The 15,768-nt window shown below is 44.0% G+C and overlaps 3 protein-coding genes across 3 annotated transcripts; 2 read left to right on the top strand and 1 right to left on the bottom strand.

The window, feature by feature from the left end:
- Positions 1-5,778: 5,778 nt before the first annotated feature.
- LOC120691384 (SPX domain-containing protein 5-like) lies at positions 5,779-7,326 on the top strand. The gene is made up of 2 exons (XM_039974438.1): positions 5,779-6,305; positions 6,414-7,326. The coding sequence occupies exons 1-2, from the start codon at positions 6,081-6,083 to the stop codon at positions 6,945-6,947; spliced, it is 759 nt and encodes a 252-aa protein (XP_039830372.1). The 5' UTR covers positions 5,779-6,080; the 3' UTR covers positions 6,948-7,326.
- A 1,612-nt stretch (positions 7,327-8,938) lies between these two features.
- LOC120691385 (elongation factor 1-delta 2) lies at positions 8,939-13,107 on the top strand. The gene is made up of 8 exons (XM_039974439.1): positions 8,939-9,897; positions 10,331-10,442; positions 10,522-10,638; positions 10,720-10,804; positions 11,017-11,140; positions 11,430-11,543; positions 11,669-11,830; positions 12,839-13,107. Coding segments are annotated over exons 2-8 (690 nt in total). The 5' UTR covers positions 8,939-9,897; positions 10,331-10,356; the 3' UTR covers positions 12,841-13,107.
- Positions 13,108-13,549: 442 nt separating this feature from the next.
- On the bottom strand, positions 13,550-15,107 carry LOC120689194 (protein NEGATIVE GRAVITROPIC RESPONSE OF ROOTS-like). The gene is made up of 5 exons (XM_039971513.1): positions 15,102-15,107; positions 14,916-15,000; positions 14,289-14,821; positions 14,030-14,207; positions 13,550-13,942 (listed from the first exon to the last, which is right to left on the bottom strand). Exons 1-5 carry the CDS (start codon positions 15,105-15,107, stop codon positions 13,923-13,925), a joined length of 822 nt encoding a protein of 273 aa, XP_039827447.1. The 3' UTR covers positions 13,550-13,922.
- Between the last annotated feature and the right edge of the window lie 661 nt (positions 15,108-15,768).

Genomic DNA, 15,768 nt, shown 5'->3' with positions numbered 1-15,768 from the left:
CGGTCTCTCTGTGTCCAAATTGTAGCCGTTGGGGTTCTGACACAGTATCCAGGCTTGCGTCATTGCACCGGTGCATGCTCCGTAGTGGCATCGGTTCAACCGGTGCTGAAGAGGTTCACTGATCAACTCAAACAAGCGTTCTAGAACATAATACATCCAATGCACCGGTGCTTTGATTCTGAAGCGTCGGTTCAACCGGTGCTGAAGAGTAGTTGAGGTCCACTAAAACATGTTCTCTGGAACAAAATACTTCCATTGCACCGATGCTTATCTTTTGACCATCGGTTCAACCGGTGCTATAGAGTTTTTGACTTGATTCCTGCCTTCATCCAGAGAAAATAGACCGACAGGGCATCGGTCCTTCCGCCAAGCATCGTATGCTCCGATGCTAGGGCATCGGTTCAACCGGTGCTGCTGTTTTTCTTTGTTTTCAGCTAAATTGACTTGGATTTGAATGTAACTTCGATTGTTTCTTCTTCCAAGTGTTTTTGTTGATTTCTATTGACCATCTTGGGCTGTTTTTGAGTGAGTGTGCAAGATTTCTAAGGCCAACTCAATTTTGGTCAAGCTACTGACTCATGAACCCCTCTTAATAGTACGGTCAAGAACTAAAAACTATAAACCCTAGCTAAATCAAGTGTCCTTCATCTCTTTGTGACACTTGAGACTAGAAAGGTCCTTAATCTTTGAAATTGAGTCCTTGTCACGTATGGTTGTTCCGAATTGAGGGGTCTCTTTTCACATTTCATATGAGACTAATCCATTCATTGATTTTTCCTTTAAAACACACGTTAGTCGCATACGGTTGTCATTAATCACCGAAACTTACCGTTAGCATCTATTGGCCTAGATGTGCTTCACTTTTCCCATCATTTGGATCATTTAAACCCTCTTTCCAAGAGGGAGAGAGGTGGGAAAGGTGGGCCCATCTAATCTAACGCCAATAAGCACCTCATGGGTGGGATAGTTTTTGGGACCCTCATGTTTGAATATTTTAGGGTTAGATGAGTCCCAACAAGCCAAATCTAACTCTAACTCTGGTATCCAAACCGGGGCAATATTTGATGCTGATAACATTCCTATTAAAATTGGTCCAAAATGACAAGTGCTTCAATAGAACCGACATGTAGCCTCGCCGTCCGTACAGCCTAAGCAAACGGTTCCAACTGGTGGTCCGCCATGGAGGAGGTTCCGATGGCTCGACTGAAAGATACTCATGATGGCATTTTCTTCTGATCACCATTTAACCAACTAATTACCTCTATTGTAACATCCAGTTTCCTCGACCGTTAAAGATTCTTGCTGATCAGTTTGCTAGAAAAGTTTGAGCATGTATTTGCATGACACCAGCTAGCATGAAAGATTGTTCGGAGCTCCTGATGGGTTGTGGAGACGTGTGCGGCCGGTGTTGGCAAGCGAGACAACCAATCGGCTTCCAGGGGAACATCATTTTTGCCGCCGTGTTTAGTTCCAAAAATCAAAATTCTAAAAAAAAATTCGGCACCTATGTAGACTTAAATCTAGACGAAATAAAAAATACATTGCACAGTTTGCCTGTAAATCACGAGACGAATCTATAATTAGGCTCATTAGATTCGTCTCGCGATCTACAGATGAGTTCTGTAATTTATTTTGTGATTAGTCTACGTTTAGTATTTCAAATGTAGAAAGATGTCATTTCAAAAACTTTACAGACGGCAACTAAACACGGCTAGCTTCAGTGTGTGGTAGTAAAATACTATTGACAACAACAACTTTGATTATAAAAACATCTGCACCAGTTTTCCGCATATGACGAGGAACAAACTGCCAAGTGCAATTTTTTTTCAATAAATTATGTGAGACCGACGGCTCTTGAATAATCTTAAACAAATTAAACTGTGCTTGGAGTTGATGAATATTCCCCACGATGATGACAAGTGTGTAATTTGAGGGAGGAAAAACTAGCCCTCAAATGACATGTATTCGACAAGATCAAAAGGGAGGGAGGGAGGGGGGGGAGAGAGAGAGAGAGCATTAGGGGAAGTTTTTTATTTTTTTTCTTGGTGCTCTTTCAGTGTCAAATATTCTAAAAATTAGGGAATTTGTCATGATAAATCACAAAAATGTGGTGTTAGCGGATATGCCTAGGAATAGCCACCCAATATTTCAATGACTATCTTTAGATGATAGAGATATTTATGAGGGAGGAATAAGAGACAAACTTCTGGAAGATTTACTTAACTGCACTATTGTATTCGTTGGGGGGGGGAACACTTGAAAACTTCTCTCTTAACTTCATTCATTTCAAAACAAAGCTCTCTTGTAACTAGCAAATTTAAAGTAACAAGCTCTGTTTTTATTGCAAGGGAAACCTTTTTTTTTGCTTTGTATTCACTTATAAACAAATTTTGAAATGAGACTTATATCTATAATAAGTTAATAACTCATCATTTTTTTAGAAAAAGGATTACCAATCCGGCCTCTATGACGAGGCATACACAGCCAAAATAACAAAGTGTGCAAAAACAGAAAAGAGCACACCAGTCTCTAGAAAGACACAGAACTACTGCAAGCAATAGACATGCTTGCACCCTCCTTTAACTAAATCAAGAGCAACTATCTCAATTAGTCTGCTCAAGATGGAGAAAGCGTTCTTGGAATGCTCCTCGCGCTGCAACTGTGCCCAGAAACAAAACCAGTATGTCCCCCTGGAGATGACCTACAAAATTGAGTTCGAACACTAAAAGACCCTGAATTGGTCAAATTCCATCTAAACGTAAGTTAATAACTCATCATGAATTAACAAAACTAATGTATAACAAGCTAACATGGGCAAATATTCTTATTTTGAATGGCACACGAAGTCGATAACATCTATGTACTAGTTGCACTTAGTTTTTGTTTCTCTCTCCCTTTTTATGGGGATGTGGTTGTGGAATGAAACTAAAACTACTCTCTCTATCCCAAATATAGTTATTGATTTTTTACAAATCAAACCTTTTAAACTTTGACTATAGATCATAACGATTCACCACATAAAAAGGATATTAGTTGATTCAAAATGAAAACAACTATCATAACATGTAATCTTTTCTATTTAACATTAATTATTTTAAAGATATTAATGATCAAAGATGAAAGTATTTGATTTTGATCAAGTCTAAAATTTGCTATATTTTTAGATGGAGATAGTACTAAACATGCATATATAAAAAGAAAAAAAATCAATTCACACCTTCGAATTATTTACAAAAGTCCGACTTTCAACCACCAAATAATTTTGATCTTTTATGTGGTTTCGAATGTGGTTTTTTATTTTGTGAAAATTAAAATAATTCAATTTTAACTAAAAAATTTATAAGTAATTCCTTTTAAATAAAAAATACGAAAAGGGTGCCTACATTTTTCTTAAAATCTAATCTATTTATTTGCACTCTATTTGTCAGTTATTTGGATTCAATTTTTGTTCCTAATATTTGTTTCCTTATAGTTATGCCAACTATTTTTGAATAAATAAGATTCTAATAGAGCAATAGCAATTTGGTAGTAATTCCATAGTGAAAGGATCGGGTGCTCTAGCCTAAGAGGGGGAGGGGGTGAATTAGTCACTAAAAAAACTTTGACCTATGGCTCCAACTAGTTTGCACAAAATTTAAACTAAAATGTGCTATCTAGATGTGCAACTAGGTTGTTCTAGTGTGAAACCCCTATCCCAAAAGAGTTTAGCAACCTATAGCCTTTCCTATCAAGAAATTATTCTATGAAAGTAAAGTCACACAAATTGTTAGTATGAAATGCGGAAGCTTAAAGAGCGGGATAGGAGATAGCAAACTCTTGACGCGGGTGCTTATCCCGTGGTTCGGTTAGCCACAAAGGCACACCTACATCCACGTTGTTGTAGCACTCACTAAGAGTATTGCTACTCGGCCACCAAGTCTCTTCCGTGAACACAATCACGGTCACCTTGGCCCCGGGTTCCACTAAGAAGCTTCTCCACAAAGGATGGGGGTCTCCACGTCCCCCGCACAAAGATGTCGTCGCCGCTCCACACCAAGTCGGAGGGTCGATGACGTTGCCGGCGAGCTTCACGCTCCAAGGTGCCGGCGCACCAAGCTTTTGTTTTGATTCGCTAATGAACCACAGCATAAAGGCTCGAAGCCTTGCAATCTCACTCACTAAGAGTTAATCCTTTACACAACACTCTCAAAGTGTGCTAAGGGCTAAGGATATGATCTTGATGCTCTTGTATGGCTTGGAGTTGTTCTTGAGTATGTGTGGGAAGTCTAGCAACTCCAGCCATCTTCAAATGGCCGGGGTGAGGCGTATATATATGCCACCAAGTCTTGTAGCCGTTGCTCCAACAGTCAGCAGAAAATCTGCGTATCATCGGATGAACCGATGCCTCTGGCAGGGGTAGCGTCGGTTCATCCGGTCACTCTAAGACACGAAGTAGCCGTTGAACTTCTGACTGCTGACACAGTGACCACCGGTTGAACCGATGCTTACCCGTCAGTTAAACCGGTCACTCACAGCCTTCTTCTCTTTTGCTGACGTCATTACACCGGATGCACCGATGCTTCATGCGGAACCCCCGTAGGGGCGGCCCTTCGGGCCTTGCTACGCCTATCTTCTCTTTCTCTTTGTCATCACTTAAACCTAAAAGCCTGAGAATGGTCATCTTAACAATCATATTAGTCCAAGTGTTATGTTGTCATTTGATCACCAAAATCACTCGAAATGACATAAATGGTGTCATGTTCATTTCACATAGTTTGTAATTTAAAATAATTTTAATTTCTAGATCTAACCAGAATTGTAATTTAAAAAAACTACAAAACCACCTTTGAAGCCACCGAAAGTGTCAGACTTGTCCTGTTTCGACAGTTGGATGTCCCTCATTATCCGATTTTATAGTTAAAAGTTGAAAATCAGATGTTTATCATAGTTCAAGGTGTAAACTGGGTTTTTCCTAAAATCCTAATATTTTGTCGCAATTTGTTTTCGGTTCTCAAGGAAAAGTAAGCGAGTAAAGAAAACCTGGACTGTGCCCTTGCTTACATAAGAAAGCATCTTACAAGTATAACTCCAAGAAGATCCCTTGAAATAGAACTTTTTCTATCATTTTCTCCACAAACGCAACCATAAACAAACACAAAGGTCGGCAAAAGAACCTGCCACTTGCTACAACCCAAAGCACGGTATCATGCTTGGTTAACCTCCGTCACCCTGCTCGCTTATTGGAGTACATATTCATTTTTCAACTCTGCACACTCTAAAATTGCTACATCTACATGTTGTCATGGTACACTCTGCATCCCCTGGCTCACTTTGAAAACATCGTTTTTTTAATTCAGATTGAATTTGAAAATGGTTAATTTTAACTCCAGTTGAGATTTCGCCTCCAAGTAGTATACTTTAACTTTGAAATGCAAAAGAAGAAAGTCAAGTTGTACTCAAGACTTTAAATTCTTAGCAATGGCTTCTTCTGATTGAAGAACTAAGAGTTGGGTTTTGTTTTTGTTCATCCATGAATTATTCTTTTTTTTTTAATGAAACAGGAGTAGTAAACACCGAAAGCGCACCTCCATCATCACGCGTGAGCACAAAGATTTGCACAGAGAAATGATCACCCGGGGCACGTACGCCTCCATCTTACAAAGTTCTAGTACATGTTTTGGACTTTGCTCTTTATTTTGATTGGCTAAAAAGGGGGGCGAATCCCGGACCGGCCGGTCAGTGTCCCCAGCATCCCTGCCCACCTCCCATTCTCCCCATCCCAAAACCGTGATGCTCCCCTTGGTTGCACGCATCGGATATGCTCCCACATATTCGCTTCCCTCGTCTTCTTCCTCCCCCCTGCCGGTGCTGCCTCGCTCTGACTACTTAGCTACTGCTGCTCCAACTCCAACCAACCAACACCAACCTCTGACCTCCTCGCCTCCATCCCTATATTAAGCTCAGCGTCGCCACTGCTTCGCCCTCCTCATTCTCGTTCCAGCAGTTATTTAGGTGATCTACCTAGCTAGCGATCGAGTTAGTTATTCTCTTGGCTACAGAGATAGACAGATATATCAAATAAATCATAATCTTGCAAGAAGATGAAGTTCGGCAAGCGGCTCAAGAAGCAGATCGAGGAGAGCCTGCCGGAGTGGCGGAGCCACTTCCTCAACTACAAGGAGCTCAAGCGCCGCGTCAACGCTGTCTCCTCCCCGGCGCCCTCCCCCGCCGCCGAGGCCGACTTCCTCACGCTCCTCAACGCCGAGGTCGACAAGTTCAACGCCTTCTTCCTCGAGCAGGAGGAGGAGTTCGTCATCAGGCAGAGGGTGGGTGCTCCTTCCTGCGGATTGCGCGCTAATCGATCAATGTTCTTCTTTCTGTCCACATGACATGACATGGCTGACTACAAGGTGCTCCTCTGCTCATTTGTGCAGGAGCTGCAGGAGAGGATCCAGCGGGCGGCCGAGGCCAAGCCCTCGCCGGCGGCGGACGCCGAGATCGCGCGCATCCAGCGCGAGGTGGTCGACTTCCACGGCGAGATGGTGCTGCTGCTCAACTACAGCAGCATCAACTACACGGGCCTCGCCAAGATCCTCAAGAAGTTCGACAAGCGCACCGGCGGCGTGCTCCGGCTCCCCGTCATCGCCGGCGTCCTGCAGCAGCCCTTCTTCACCACCGACCTCATCTCCGAGCTCGTCAGGGACTGCGAGGCCATGATGGAGGCCGTCTTCCCGGCCTCCGCCGTCTCCGACGCCAGCAGGGACCTCGAGGAGCGCCAGGCGCTCGCCGCCGCCGAGCAGAGCATCTTCCGCAACACCGTCGCCGCGCTGCTCACCATGCAGGAGGTCCGCAGCGGCAGCTCCACCGTCGGCCACTTCTCGCTGCCGCCCATGGCGCCGCTGCCGGAGTCCGACTGGCTCGTCCAGTCCGTCCAGCCGCCGGCGTCGCCCCTCATCCCCACGCAGTGATCTCATCGATGTCTTCATTGTCTTGCACGACAACTGAGCATACGCAAGAACGCACCAATTAATATAATCGTGCTATAATTAAATTAATTAGAGGCTACTGTTTTTATTTTATTTTTTTGTCACGAAATGCGCTCGCTGCAGGGTTATACAAATGCTGAAAAGATGAGATGTGTAATTATCAACCTGTAATATCACTCCTTTTTCTTTTTCTTTGGATGTGTGTGCTCTTGTCTTACTTTTACTGACTACTAGTAGGACTATAGGGAATAGGGTTAAATAATGTAACAGGCAGGATCAATCAGCATTGTTCTTGCAGTGATCTTTTTACCGGCAAATCCAACACCATGCTGCGGATCAAAGATGCTCAGATCCTCTGTCATATTCTTGATGTTTTCCTCAATTAGCAGTTACCTAATGACAAGTCATCTCAACTGTTGAATGAATGAACGGTCATGAAGGTTCTGACTGCTCTGCTCTAGATAAATTGTTATGCGGGTTTGCACGTTCAACTTTCCGGGAGACAAGACAATGTTCAACTTGTGCTCCTGACGAGTCAAAAGAGCCAGGTCGAGAATTCATCCAGTCGACGGCAAGCAACGCCGACGACGAAACACCAAACCAAACCAAAAAAAAAAGCCTCTGAACTGTGCTGTTCTAGTGGTTTACACTATTTCCGATAAGTCAACCCATCACCATTTAAATCCTTGATCGAGTCTCTGTAACTAATGCCTGATGACAACTCCAAAAGCGGGCGAATGGAATTCGCCCTAGGTCGTAGGCGCAGGCAGCACGTCAGATCGATGAGATGATCCTCTCGACCGGGCGAATATACCTTGGTCGATCATGGGGCTGCTTGAGCTTGAAGAAGAACAAGGCAGCATCTGTTCCGAGGTCGATGCCAGTCGTCACGCGTTCCTCAGCTTTCAGGACTTTTTTCACATGCAGATATCAGCCAGCGTCTCTCTCTGTTTTTCCTTTCTTCCTTTTCTCGCTTTCAAGTTTGGAAGATGACAAGCATATTCTTTCACAAAGGTAGGGCGACCGACGTGGACAGACAGACAGATGGCCGGATGGGCATGTTGCTGGCTCTAATAATGAACACTGGACTGGATATTCCTCCCGGAAATGCCGAAACTGGAGGGTCCCTAGCTATGGTCAGCAGATCCCACTGCGGAGAAGGGGCATGCAGGAAAAGCATGCGAGTTTGGATGCGCAGAAAAGGACAAGATTTTTTACGGTGCACAATACGACCATATACTACCATTCGAGAAGAACTCGTATGCAAAAGGACTGGGTGGTGGTGTAAACAGATGAAATTGCGCTGGCAACAACAGCTTCCTCAGATCGCTTGCAGAGTCCCAGAAAAGCAGGATGGAGCTGAAATGGGTCATTTCAGAATCTGAAGCTCTGAACATCTCGCGCGCGTCTTGTTTTTGCATGCTTTAGCATTTGAAGTGAGAAGCGTGCATGCGACTAATTTTCCCTAGATCGATGAAAGTGAACTTTCTTTCAGGGATTTCTATGTCGATATTTTCGTGTGACCGTTTTAAGGTTTGGGATAGGACAAGAAAAAGGGCAGAGGATGAGAGGAACTTGTCTGTCTCTGAAAGCCTAGTTCAACTTGTAATATCTTGCAGAGCTTTGTATCTATCTAGATGGTCACACAGGTCGCCATCTGCCATGTAAACTGTAATGCAACTAGTAATCAGAATCTTAGCACATTAGCAATCTCATTATTAGCTTCACCAAATCGAGAGAGAGAGAGAGAGAGAGAGAGAGAGAGAGAGAGAGAGAGAGAGAGAGAGAGAGAGAGAGAGAGAGAGAGAGGTGTTGTGGTCAGTAGTAGTCAACAAAAGACAGCCAGGCAGGAGCATATGCTTGTGTTTATGCCGAGGCGATAACCTTCTTTTGCCCCCTTGAGGCAGATGGACGACAGTGTAAGAATGGGCGATGGATAGGTGGTAGTGGCGTTGCCTGATCGCTTAGTTATAATTGTTGCGAGTGAGTCCATCTTATCCTGAATTGCCGCCTTTGTGTAAAGCAGCGAATTACGTCGAGCATATGCGGCCATTTGATCTCGCTCCACTAGCCTGCCAGCTGACCAATGCGTACGGGGCAAATGCAAATCTGCTGGGGTGCAGCAGGTAGTCTGGGGCAGGCTTGCCCTCCCAAAAGCAAGTGGTTCAATCTGAACCCTGAGCAGAGCAAGAACTGCAAAGGCGTTGTAGGGATTTCAAGCTAGACTGTAGTGCTCCACATGGAAGTTCTAAGAAAATCTTGACAAAGCCTGATGCCTTTTTAAAGTTTTTTTTTTAAGGAAGCATAAGATCTGTACTATGTGATGGCCACATCAATTCATGATTTCAGATGTTAGCTCGCCTGTTCTCCATGTGACCAGAAAAATAACTGAACTCCTGAGAGGTCGAGCTAAACTATGATCAAGCAGGATGCATTTTCAGTGGACAGACAGCTGGGAGTTCTACTGGCCTGATCCCTTGTATAAACTAGTATTATTCAGTGTTCTTATCAATTTGTTCCCTTTTTTTTAAAGCTTGACGAGAATCATCGCTCGCTGCTGGATTCCGAAGTGGTTACGTGACCGATTTCAAGACGTAAGCATCACGAGATCTCTACCTGGAAGTTCCAGCTCCATCTCAAACTCTTCATCGTCACTGCACTTTCGGCTTCTTCATCGTCGAGACTGAACAGTTTCAGTTCCAGTATCGACAAGGGGCCCATTCTCCCCGAAATAAAGAAGCGCTCGGCCCATCAGCCCAAGGTCAGCCCATCACTGCAATCGGCGGCAGCGGGAGGGAGGGAGGATCGCTGATCGCCGAACCCCCAAACCTCACATAAAGCGTCCGCCGCCGCCGGAAGTGCATCAGTTCCGTCTTCTCCTCCCCGCCTCCCGTCTCCTCTCCGGCCGGCCGACGTCTTCCCTTGCTTGCTGGTAAGTCCTGCGCCTGGGCCTTTCTTCAATCTCAACCCGGGATTAGGTAGCCTAGTTGGACAACCGATAAGGCCAGCAGATTCCGTCATGCGGAAAACTAGATCACACCTTCACTGAAGAAGTACGTGATCGTTTATATCCTGCTTGCTGCTGCTTCCATTCTACCCTATCACCATCAGCCTTGCAGGCAATAACACCATCCGCTGGGCTAGCTGCTGAAATTGCACTCTCGTTTAACGCCTGTTGATCCTATTGATAGCACTGTAGTCCGCTTGCTACTTGATTGTGATTTGATTATTTGTGTACAATGTACTTATCCCTTTATTGTTGTGCCTGCTGTGAGATGCTTACTTGTTATCCTCTTTGGTACAGCAGTACCTCGCATGTCTTTCTTGTTAGAGATTCTTGCTTATTCTCCTTCGTATGCCTACAGGTCACTCAGTTGATTTTAGACTCAAGATGGCGGTCGTTTCGTCAAATGTCAACTCCGAGGCAGGCCTTCAAAAGCTTAACGATTACCTCCTCACTCGCAGTTACATAACCGGGTATGTAACTGCATTGCATAAAGTGTGTTCATGATCATTGATGAACACATACCGGGCCTTAAATTGTTTTCCACTTTAGATACCAAGCTTCAAAGGATGACATGGCCGTCTTCACTGCATTGTCATCGGCTCCCTCATCGAGCTATGTCAATGTTACAAGGTGGTACGATCATATCAGTGCTCTCCTTAGGTCCAGGTGAGTACTTGAGCTACCGCTGATATCTACAGTTTCGTTGCATTTTTCATGAGCCTAAAAATACTCTGATTTGATGTGCAGTGGAGTCACTGCAGAAGGTGAAGGTGTTAAGGTTGAGTCATCTGCTTGTTCTATGGCTTCAACTCCTCGAGTTGCTGACCAAAAGGTTACAAAACTGCTATATAGCTTTTGTTTTGGTGGTTAACTGTTCAGTATCAGGCTCAACACCAGAAGTTGTACTCAGACAGGCAATTTTTAGATACCAACAATGGGCAATTTGATTTACCATCTTTCTGGCACCAAATCTTCTATGTAACAAGTTTGCACTGTGAAAATTTGTATTTCTATCTCCTTTTTTTGAAGCAGTTGTGATTTCAGCCATCGACAGCTGATGAAGATGATGATGATGATGTTGACCTATTTGGTGAGGAGACTGAAGAGGAGCGTGCAGCAGCTGAAGCACGTGTAGCAGCTGTTAAAGCTTCTGGCAAGAAGAAAGAGTGTATGTCTGTCTCTGATTTATCTGGTTTCCTGCCCAGTATTTGACTTACTTAGACAGTGGTATTGAATAGTAGAAAAAAAAAGGCATGGGCCTTGGCATTGAAATCTCTAATTAGTATTTTTATGCAAAATGCAACAAGTCTTTAGCCAAATTTGCACCATCATATCTTGTAGTGATTTTTATTGCATTCAGTTGCATATATGCTCATTTAGCCCTCAACCAAAATAATGAAGTTAGGTTATATATGATCTGAGAAAATCCATTGCTAACTTGATGTATCTTACTTTAGCTGGGAAGTCATCAGTTCTTCTAGATGTGAAGCCATGGGACGATGAAACTGACATGCAAAAACTTGAGGAAGCTGTTAGGAGCGTGAAGATGGAAGGTCTACTCTGGGGTGCATGTATGTGACTCTGCTCTTTCATAGTATTTTACTATATATCAAAGCAGGTCTAACAACTTACTGTGACCTGTTAAAGTTCAGTTTGTTTGTTTTTTTTTCTGAACTTGAGATGGCATCCTTTGCAGCAAAACTTGTTCCAGTTGGATATGGCATCAAGAAGATGCAAATTATGATGACCATTGTGGATGACCTTGTTTCTGTCGACATGCTGATTGAGGATCATCTCTGCACTGAGCCAGCCAATGAGTACATTCAGAGCTGCGACATTGTGGCGTTCAACAAAATCTGTAAGTTGTCTTGAACCAGTAGTTTAAGAGCATGTTTCGACTGACTAAACTCACAACCAGTAGTTTAAGAGTATATTTGGACTAGCTTTAGGTTCAGTTTGGACTCATCTGTGAATTTTACAAGGACTTGAGCCCTTTTCCACTCTGAACTCTCCACTTAACTGAGAACATATTTGACAGAGATAAGCTTTGTAAGTTAGCTTCAGTTCATTAGGTCCAGGAGCCCCTTGTCATTGTCATTGGCTTGAAGCTTATTAGGGGTCTTCTGCTTTGAATCGGTCTAAAGCTTTCAGTAACAGTGCGACAGAACATCCCACAGTATTTCCTAATCTTTAAGAAGTTCATAAGCTGAAGCTGATTCAAACAGCAAAGCCAGAGGTAAGATTGTGGGACTTGGGAGCTGAAGCCACATAAAAGCTGCCTTTTAGTAGCACCTCTAGTTTGGCCAAAGTGCCCAAGAGACATGCTGATAGCCAACCTTTGGAGAAAGCTGATTGGTACTGCTGTTATCTGGCTGTTGAATTGGGGTCTCCTTGTTATAATTTTGTTTTGCTTTTTTTCCCCTCATAAGTATTCAGGTATGCTGTGTGTACATCATGAACATTTTTACTTGGAATAAATAATGTACCCCACTGGACTATTCTGGATCCATTGATCTGGTGTATGTGGGAGTGGATTCTGTATGCATTCCTTGAAATAAAACCCTAGAGTAGTCCAGTTGAATCACCAATCTTGCAAACCCTCAGGCCTCAATGGTTTAATTAGTTCCTAGCAGTAGAGTCTATAGTTGTGCACTGCTGGGTTCTGGAGCCTGTGCCCTGGTTTCTTTATCACTTATTTCACATCACATTAACATTAATACATTATATAATTAGATATGTCGAGTTTATTAGGTTAACTTTCATTCCTTGACCCTGATGTAGTGTTAGGACAAGGAAAGTTTATATTTCTATTATCTAACCTTTGGCTTCTGCCGGAATACTGATCTGCTGATTTTTTTTTCTCCAGAAAACTGGATCATCATGGAGCCAAAGTTGAATGGAGCACCTTGTTAAAGTTGCATCCCTGCCTCCAGCGCTCATCGTAGCAATCACCATTATATCTGTTTTGGCTTTGAACTTGTTTGCTGTAAAACTGACTGCATTTGCCACAGATTGCCACAGAAAGATGCTAGTTTGGATGTTAATTTTTGGAACTTCGCTAGAGTTTATACCTAGCACTGAGCTCCTTTCGTTGACTATAATTTTTAGGTTATGATATGAACCATGATTGGCTCAGATTTGGCCACGATGCTGCAGAGATTAAACTATGGCGATTCCACAAGGTTTACAGGCGTTGGCGCGTTGCTTGGGACGCACTTGTTTGCCCTCCTTTTTGTTAACCTGAAACCGGAAGTGCCGGGCCTCTGCTACCGATCCAATTGCCAAACAGCCAAAGCAGCCTGGCTTTCCTCTTTTGGTAATAGAAGTGCTCAAGTACCGATACCGATGCGGCCATAACAAGAGTGACGTTTTCAGCATTCAGACGCTCCTAAAACAAATAAAAATATCCATATCCCTTTTTATTAATACCATCCATTGACAAAACAATAGCAAAACTGCAGTGGCTGTGAAACTTCCTTTAAAGACAAACTACTCATACAACCTGTAGATGCTCAATCTCAACATACATGAACTGATTGATAAATAAGGTTCTGGTATGTTGTATGTTGACACTGCAGATCATAACACATTACATGTACTCAAAATCTATGTACCATGAGCTAGGCCTCATGAAACATCAATGTACCATATAAAAGCTGATTCAAAATCCTTCCAGCCCAACTATATGCGGCGCAAAATGAATTTACATATCCACATTAGGACAAAAAAAAAGGAGATTGTTATCTCAAAAAAAAAAGAGTTTTGAGATTTGATAATTTCCCCCATTGCAGGAATGCAAGCAGCTCAAGGTCTTTGCTTGCAGGGGGGGGGGGGTGCTTTTTTCCCAGGACCCTGATCGACTGTCACCGATGACTTGTTCATATTCTTCACCCCATTGCCATTGGTCTCACGTGTACATGTCTTTCACCATAGTCCTGGTTCATGTCGCTTCAAATCTCCAAAACAATGACTGCACAAGAAAAAGAAAGGGTTTTCAGATACAGAACTGTGTCTGAATATTGCATGTAACTTGGAATGTGAGTAGCCAGAGACTTACATTCAGAGTCTGTTCTGTCCCACCTGCAGCTCCCTTCCCTCTCCTCTTCGCGGCCACAACGACGACCACCTTGCCTCTTCCCCTTGGTTCCGTCCTCCAAGAAGTAATTCTTCCTCGACGATGCCGTGCCATTGTCCGACCTAGCATTCATCTTCTTACCAAGCATCGTCCGGAAGAACTGCCAATAACAGAGTCGAAGTTCAGAGGACATATTTGCATGAATCTTTCACCATGTCTGCTGGTTTGAGCACACGCGTACCTTCTCCATTCTTGATTCTATTGGGTCCTTCAAGCTCCGAGGCGGCGCGGAGAAGCCACCATTGCAGACAAACATCTTCTCGAGCAGGAATTTGAATGACTTCTGCTTGATGCTGCCGCTGGCACTGCTGTTGTCGAGCAGGTCCCTGGCCCTGGTCAGTATGATCTTCGTGTCCGGTGAGAGGTCGCCAGTCTGGCCATCGCCGTCTCCGTGCTTCGGCGTCTGAACCCTCCTGTCCACCTCCAGGCAGGACGGGCAGTTGAGGAACCTGTCCAACGGCGGTCTGTCCTCGCCGGCGCCGGAGCCGCGGGCGCTGGACTTGGACTTGGCCCGTCGCAGGAGCCTCGCAAGGGCGTCCTGGAGCTTCTTCACCTCCTCCACGGTGAACTCCGGCAGGTCCTCCTCCTGCGGCGGTGGATGCTCGCCGTTGCCGAGCGTGCCAATGGAGAGGAGGCCGGCCTGAGGCCATTGATCGGCGCTCAGATGCTTCTCTGATTCATAATTGATTTGTGGCTTCTCGTGGACTCCAGCACCTATGCAGGAAACATACGCACATTTAGCACAGCAACGACTGACAGTGCTGATCAGTGATCACACACGCTGCAAGCGTAGTGCAGTGAGAGTTACCGCGAGATGAACTGACGGCGGCCGCGCCGTCAAAGGTTCTGTTCTCTGTCTTCCCATGGAGCCTGCTCTGCATCCATTTCATGATCTGCAGCCAACAAAAAAAAAATACAGAACCGTAAACTTTTTCGTACAATCTGTCATGAGCTAGTTCTTGTTTCCCTGCAATGCAAGTGATGTTTTACTTACCCCCATTGTTGTCCCGTTCCAAGAATCTGTAGCTTAGATTCACCTCCAACTACCTGGAGCAATTGCAATGAGACGGCAAGGGTAGGTTGCAGAAAAGAATGCAGTGGGGAACCCCGCGGCAATGACGATATATAGGACTTAGATTCAGGGGCTCTATGGTTGTCCCAAAGCCCTTTTTGAGTATGTTCTCACCAGGCCAATCAGGAGTTAGAGTTCTTAGTGAGTTCTAGTAGTAGCTACCTCTGGTTTGGTCCCCTGCCCAGGGGAGGATTATGCTTAAATAGCTGGAAATTAGCATGCCATCATTAGTCATACTTGATATCAAACTGGAATTTAATTAGTGCGATGCTCGCTCCTACTTGCAGCAGCGTGCTTACACTGAATTGTACTGTAGTGGCCAATGCCAAATGGAATGGGCAGAATAGCTTCAAGTTTAAGGAAGCACATGTCAACTATAATTTTTTCTCTTGGGGTTGTTTTGTTACAGAACTGGGTATTCATTATTTTTTTCTAATCTGAATTATATTAGAAATTTTATTTGCTAGTGCTTCTCGACAACATGTGAACTGTACATTGCACTCATCTCTCATTGCGACAACATGAAGCAGTTAAAATTGGTGTTGTTGCTTCAAAATTATATAGCTGTTTCCTTGCTGTAGATCAGCTG

Source organism: Panicum virgatum, chromosome 9N, assembly GCF_016808335.1.
Source record: "Panicum virgatum strain AP13 chromosome 9N, P.virgatum_v5, whole genome shotgun sequence".
Taxonomy (NCBI): Eukaryota; Viridiplantae; Streptophyta; class Magnoliopsida; order Poales; family Poaceae; genus Panicum; species Panicum virgatum.
This window is presented reverse-complemented; position numbering and strand designations above follow the sequence as displayed.

Coding starts and splice junctions, on each gene's coding strand:
- LOC120689194 (XM_039971513.1), bottom strand. Junction 14,822..14,915: donor CGCCGTCAGTTCATCTCGCG/GTAACTCTCACT, acceptor TTTCCTGCATAG/GTGCTGGAGTCCACGAGAAG. Junction 13,943..14,029: donor GGACAGAACAGACTCTGAAT/GTAAGTCTCTGG, acceptor TTTCTTGTGCAG/TCATTGTTTTGGAGATTTGA.
- LOC120691385 (XM_039974439.1), top strand. CDS start 10,357: ATGGCGGTCGTTTCGTCAAATGTCAACTCCGAGGCAGGCCTTCAAAAG. Junction 10,639..10,719: donor AGTGCTCTCCTTAGGTCCAG/GTGAGTACTTGA, acceptor TTTGATGTGCAG/TGGAGTCACTGCAGAAGGTG. Junction 11,141..11,429: donor TTCTGGCAAGAAGAAAGAGT/GTATGTCTGTCT, acceptor ATCTTACTTTAG/CTGGGAAGTCATCAGTTCTT.
- LOC120691384 (XM_039974438.1), top strand. CDS start 6,081: ATGAAGTTCGGCAAGCGGCTCAAGAAGCAGATCGAGGAGAGCCTGCCG. Junction 6,306..6,413: donor AGTTCGTCATCAGGCAGAGG/GTGGGTGCTCCT, acceptor TCATTTGTGCAG/GAGCTGCAGGAGAGGATCCA.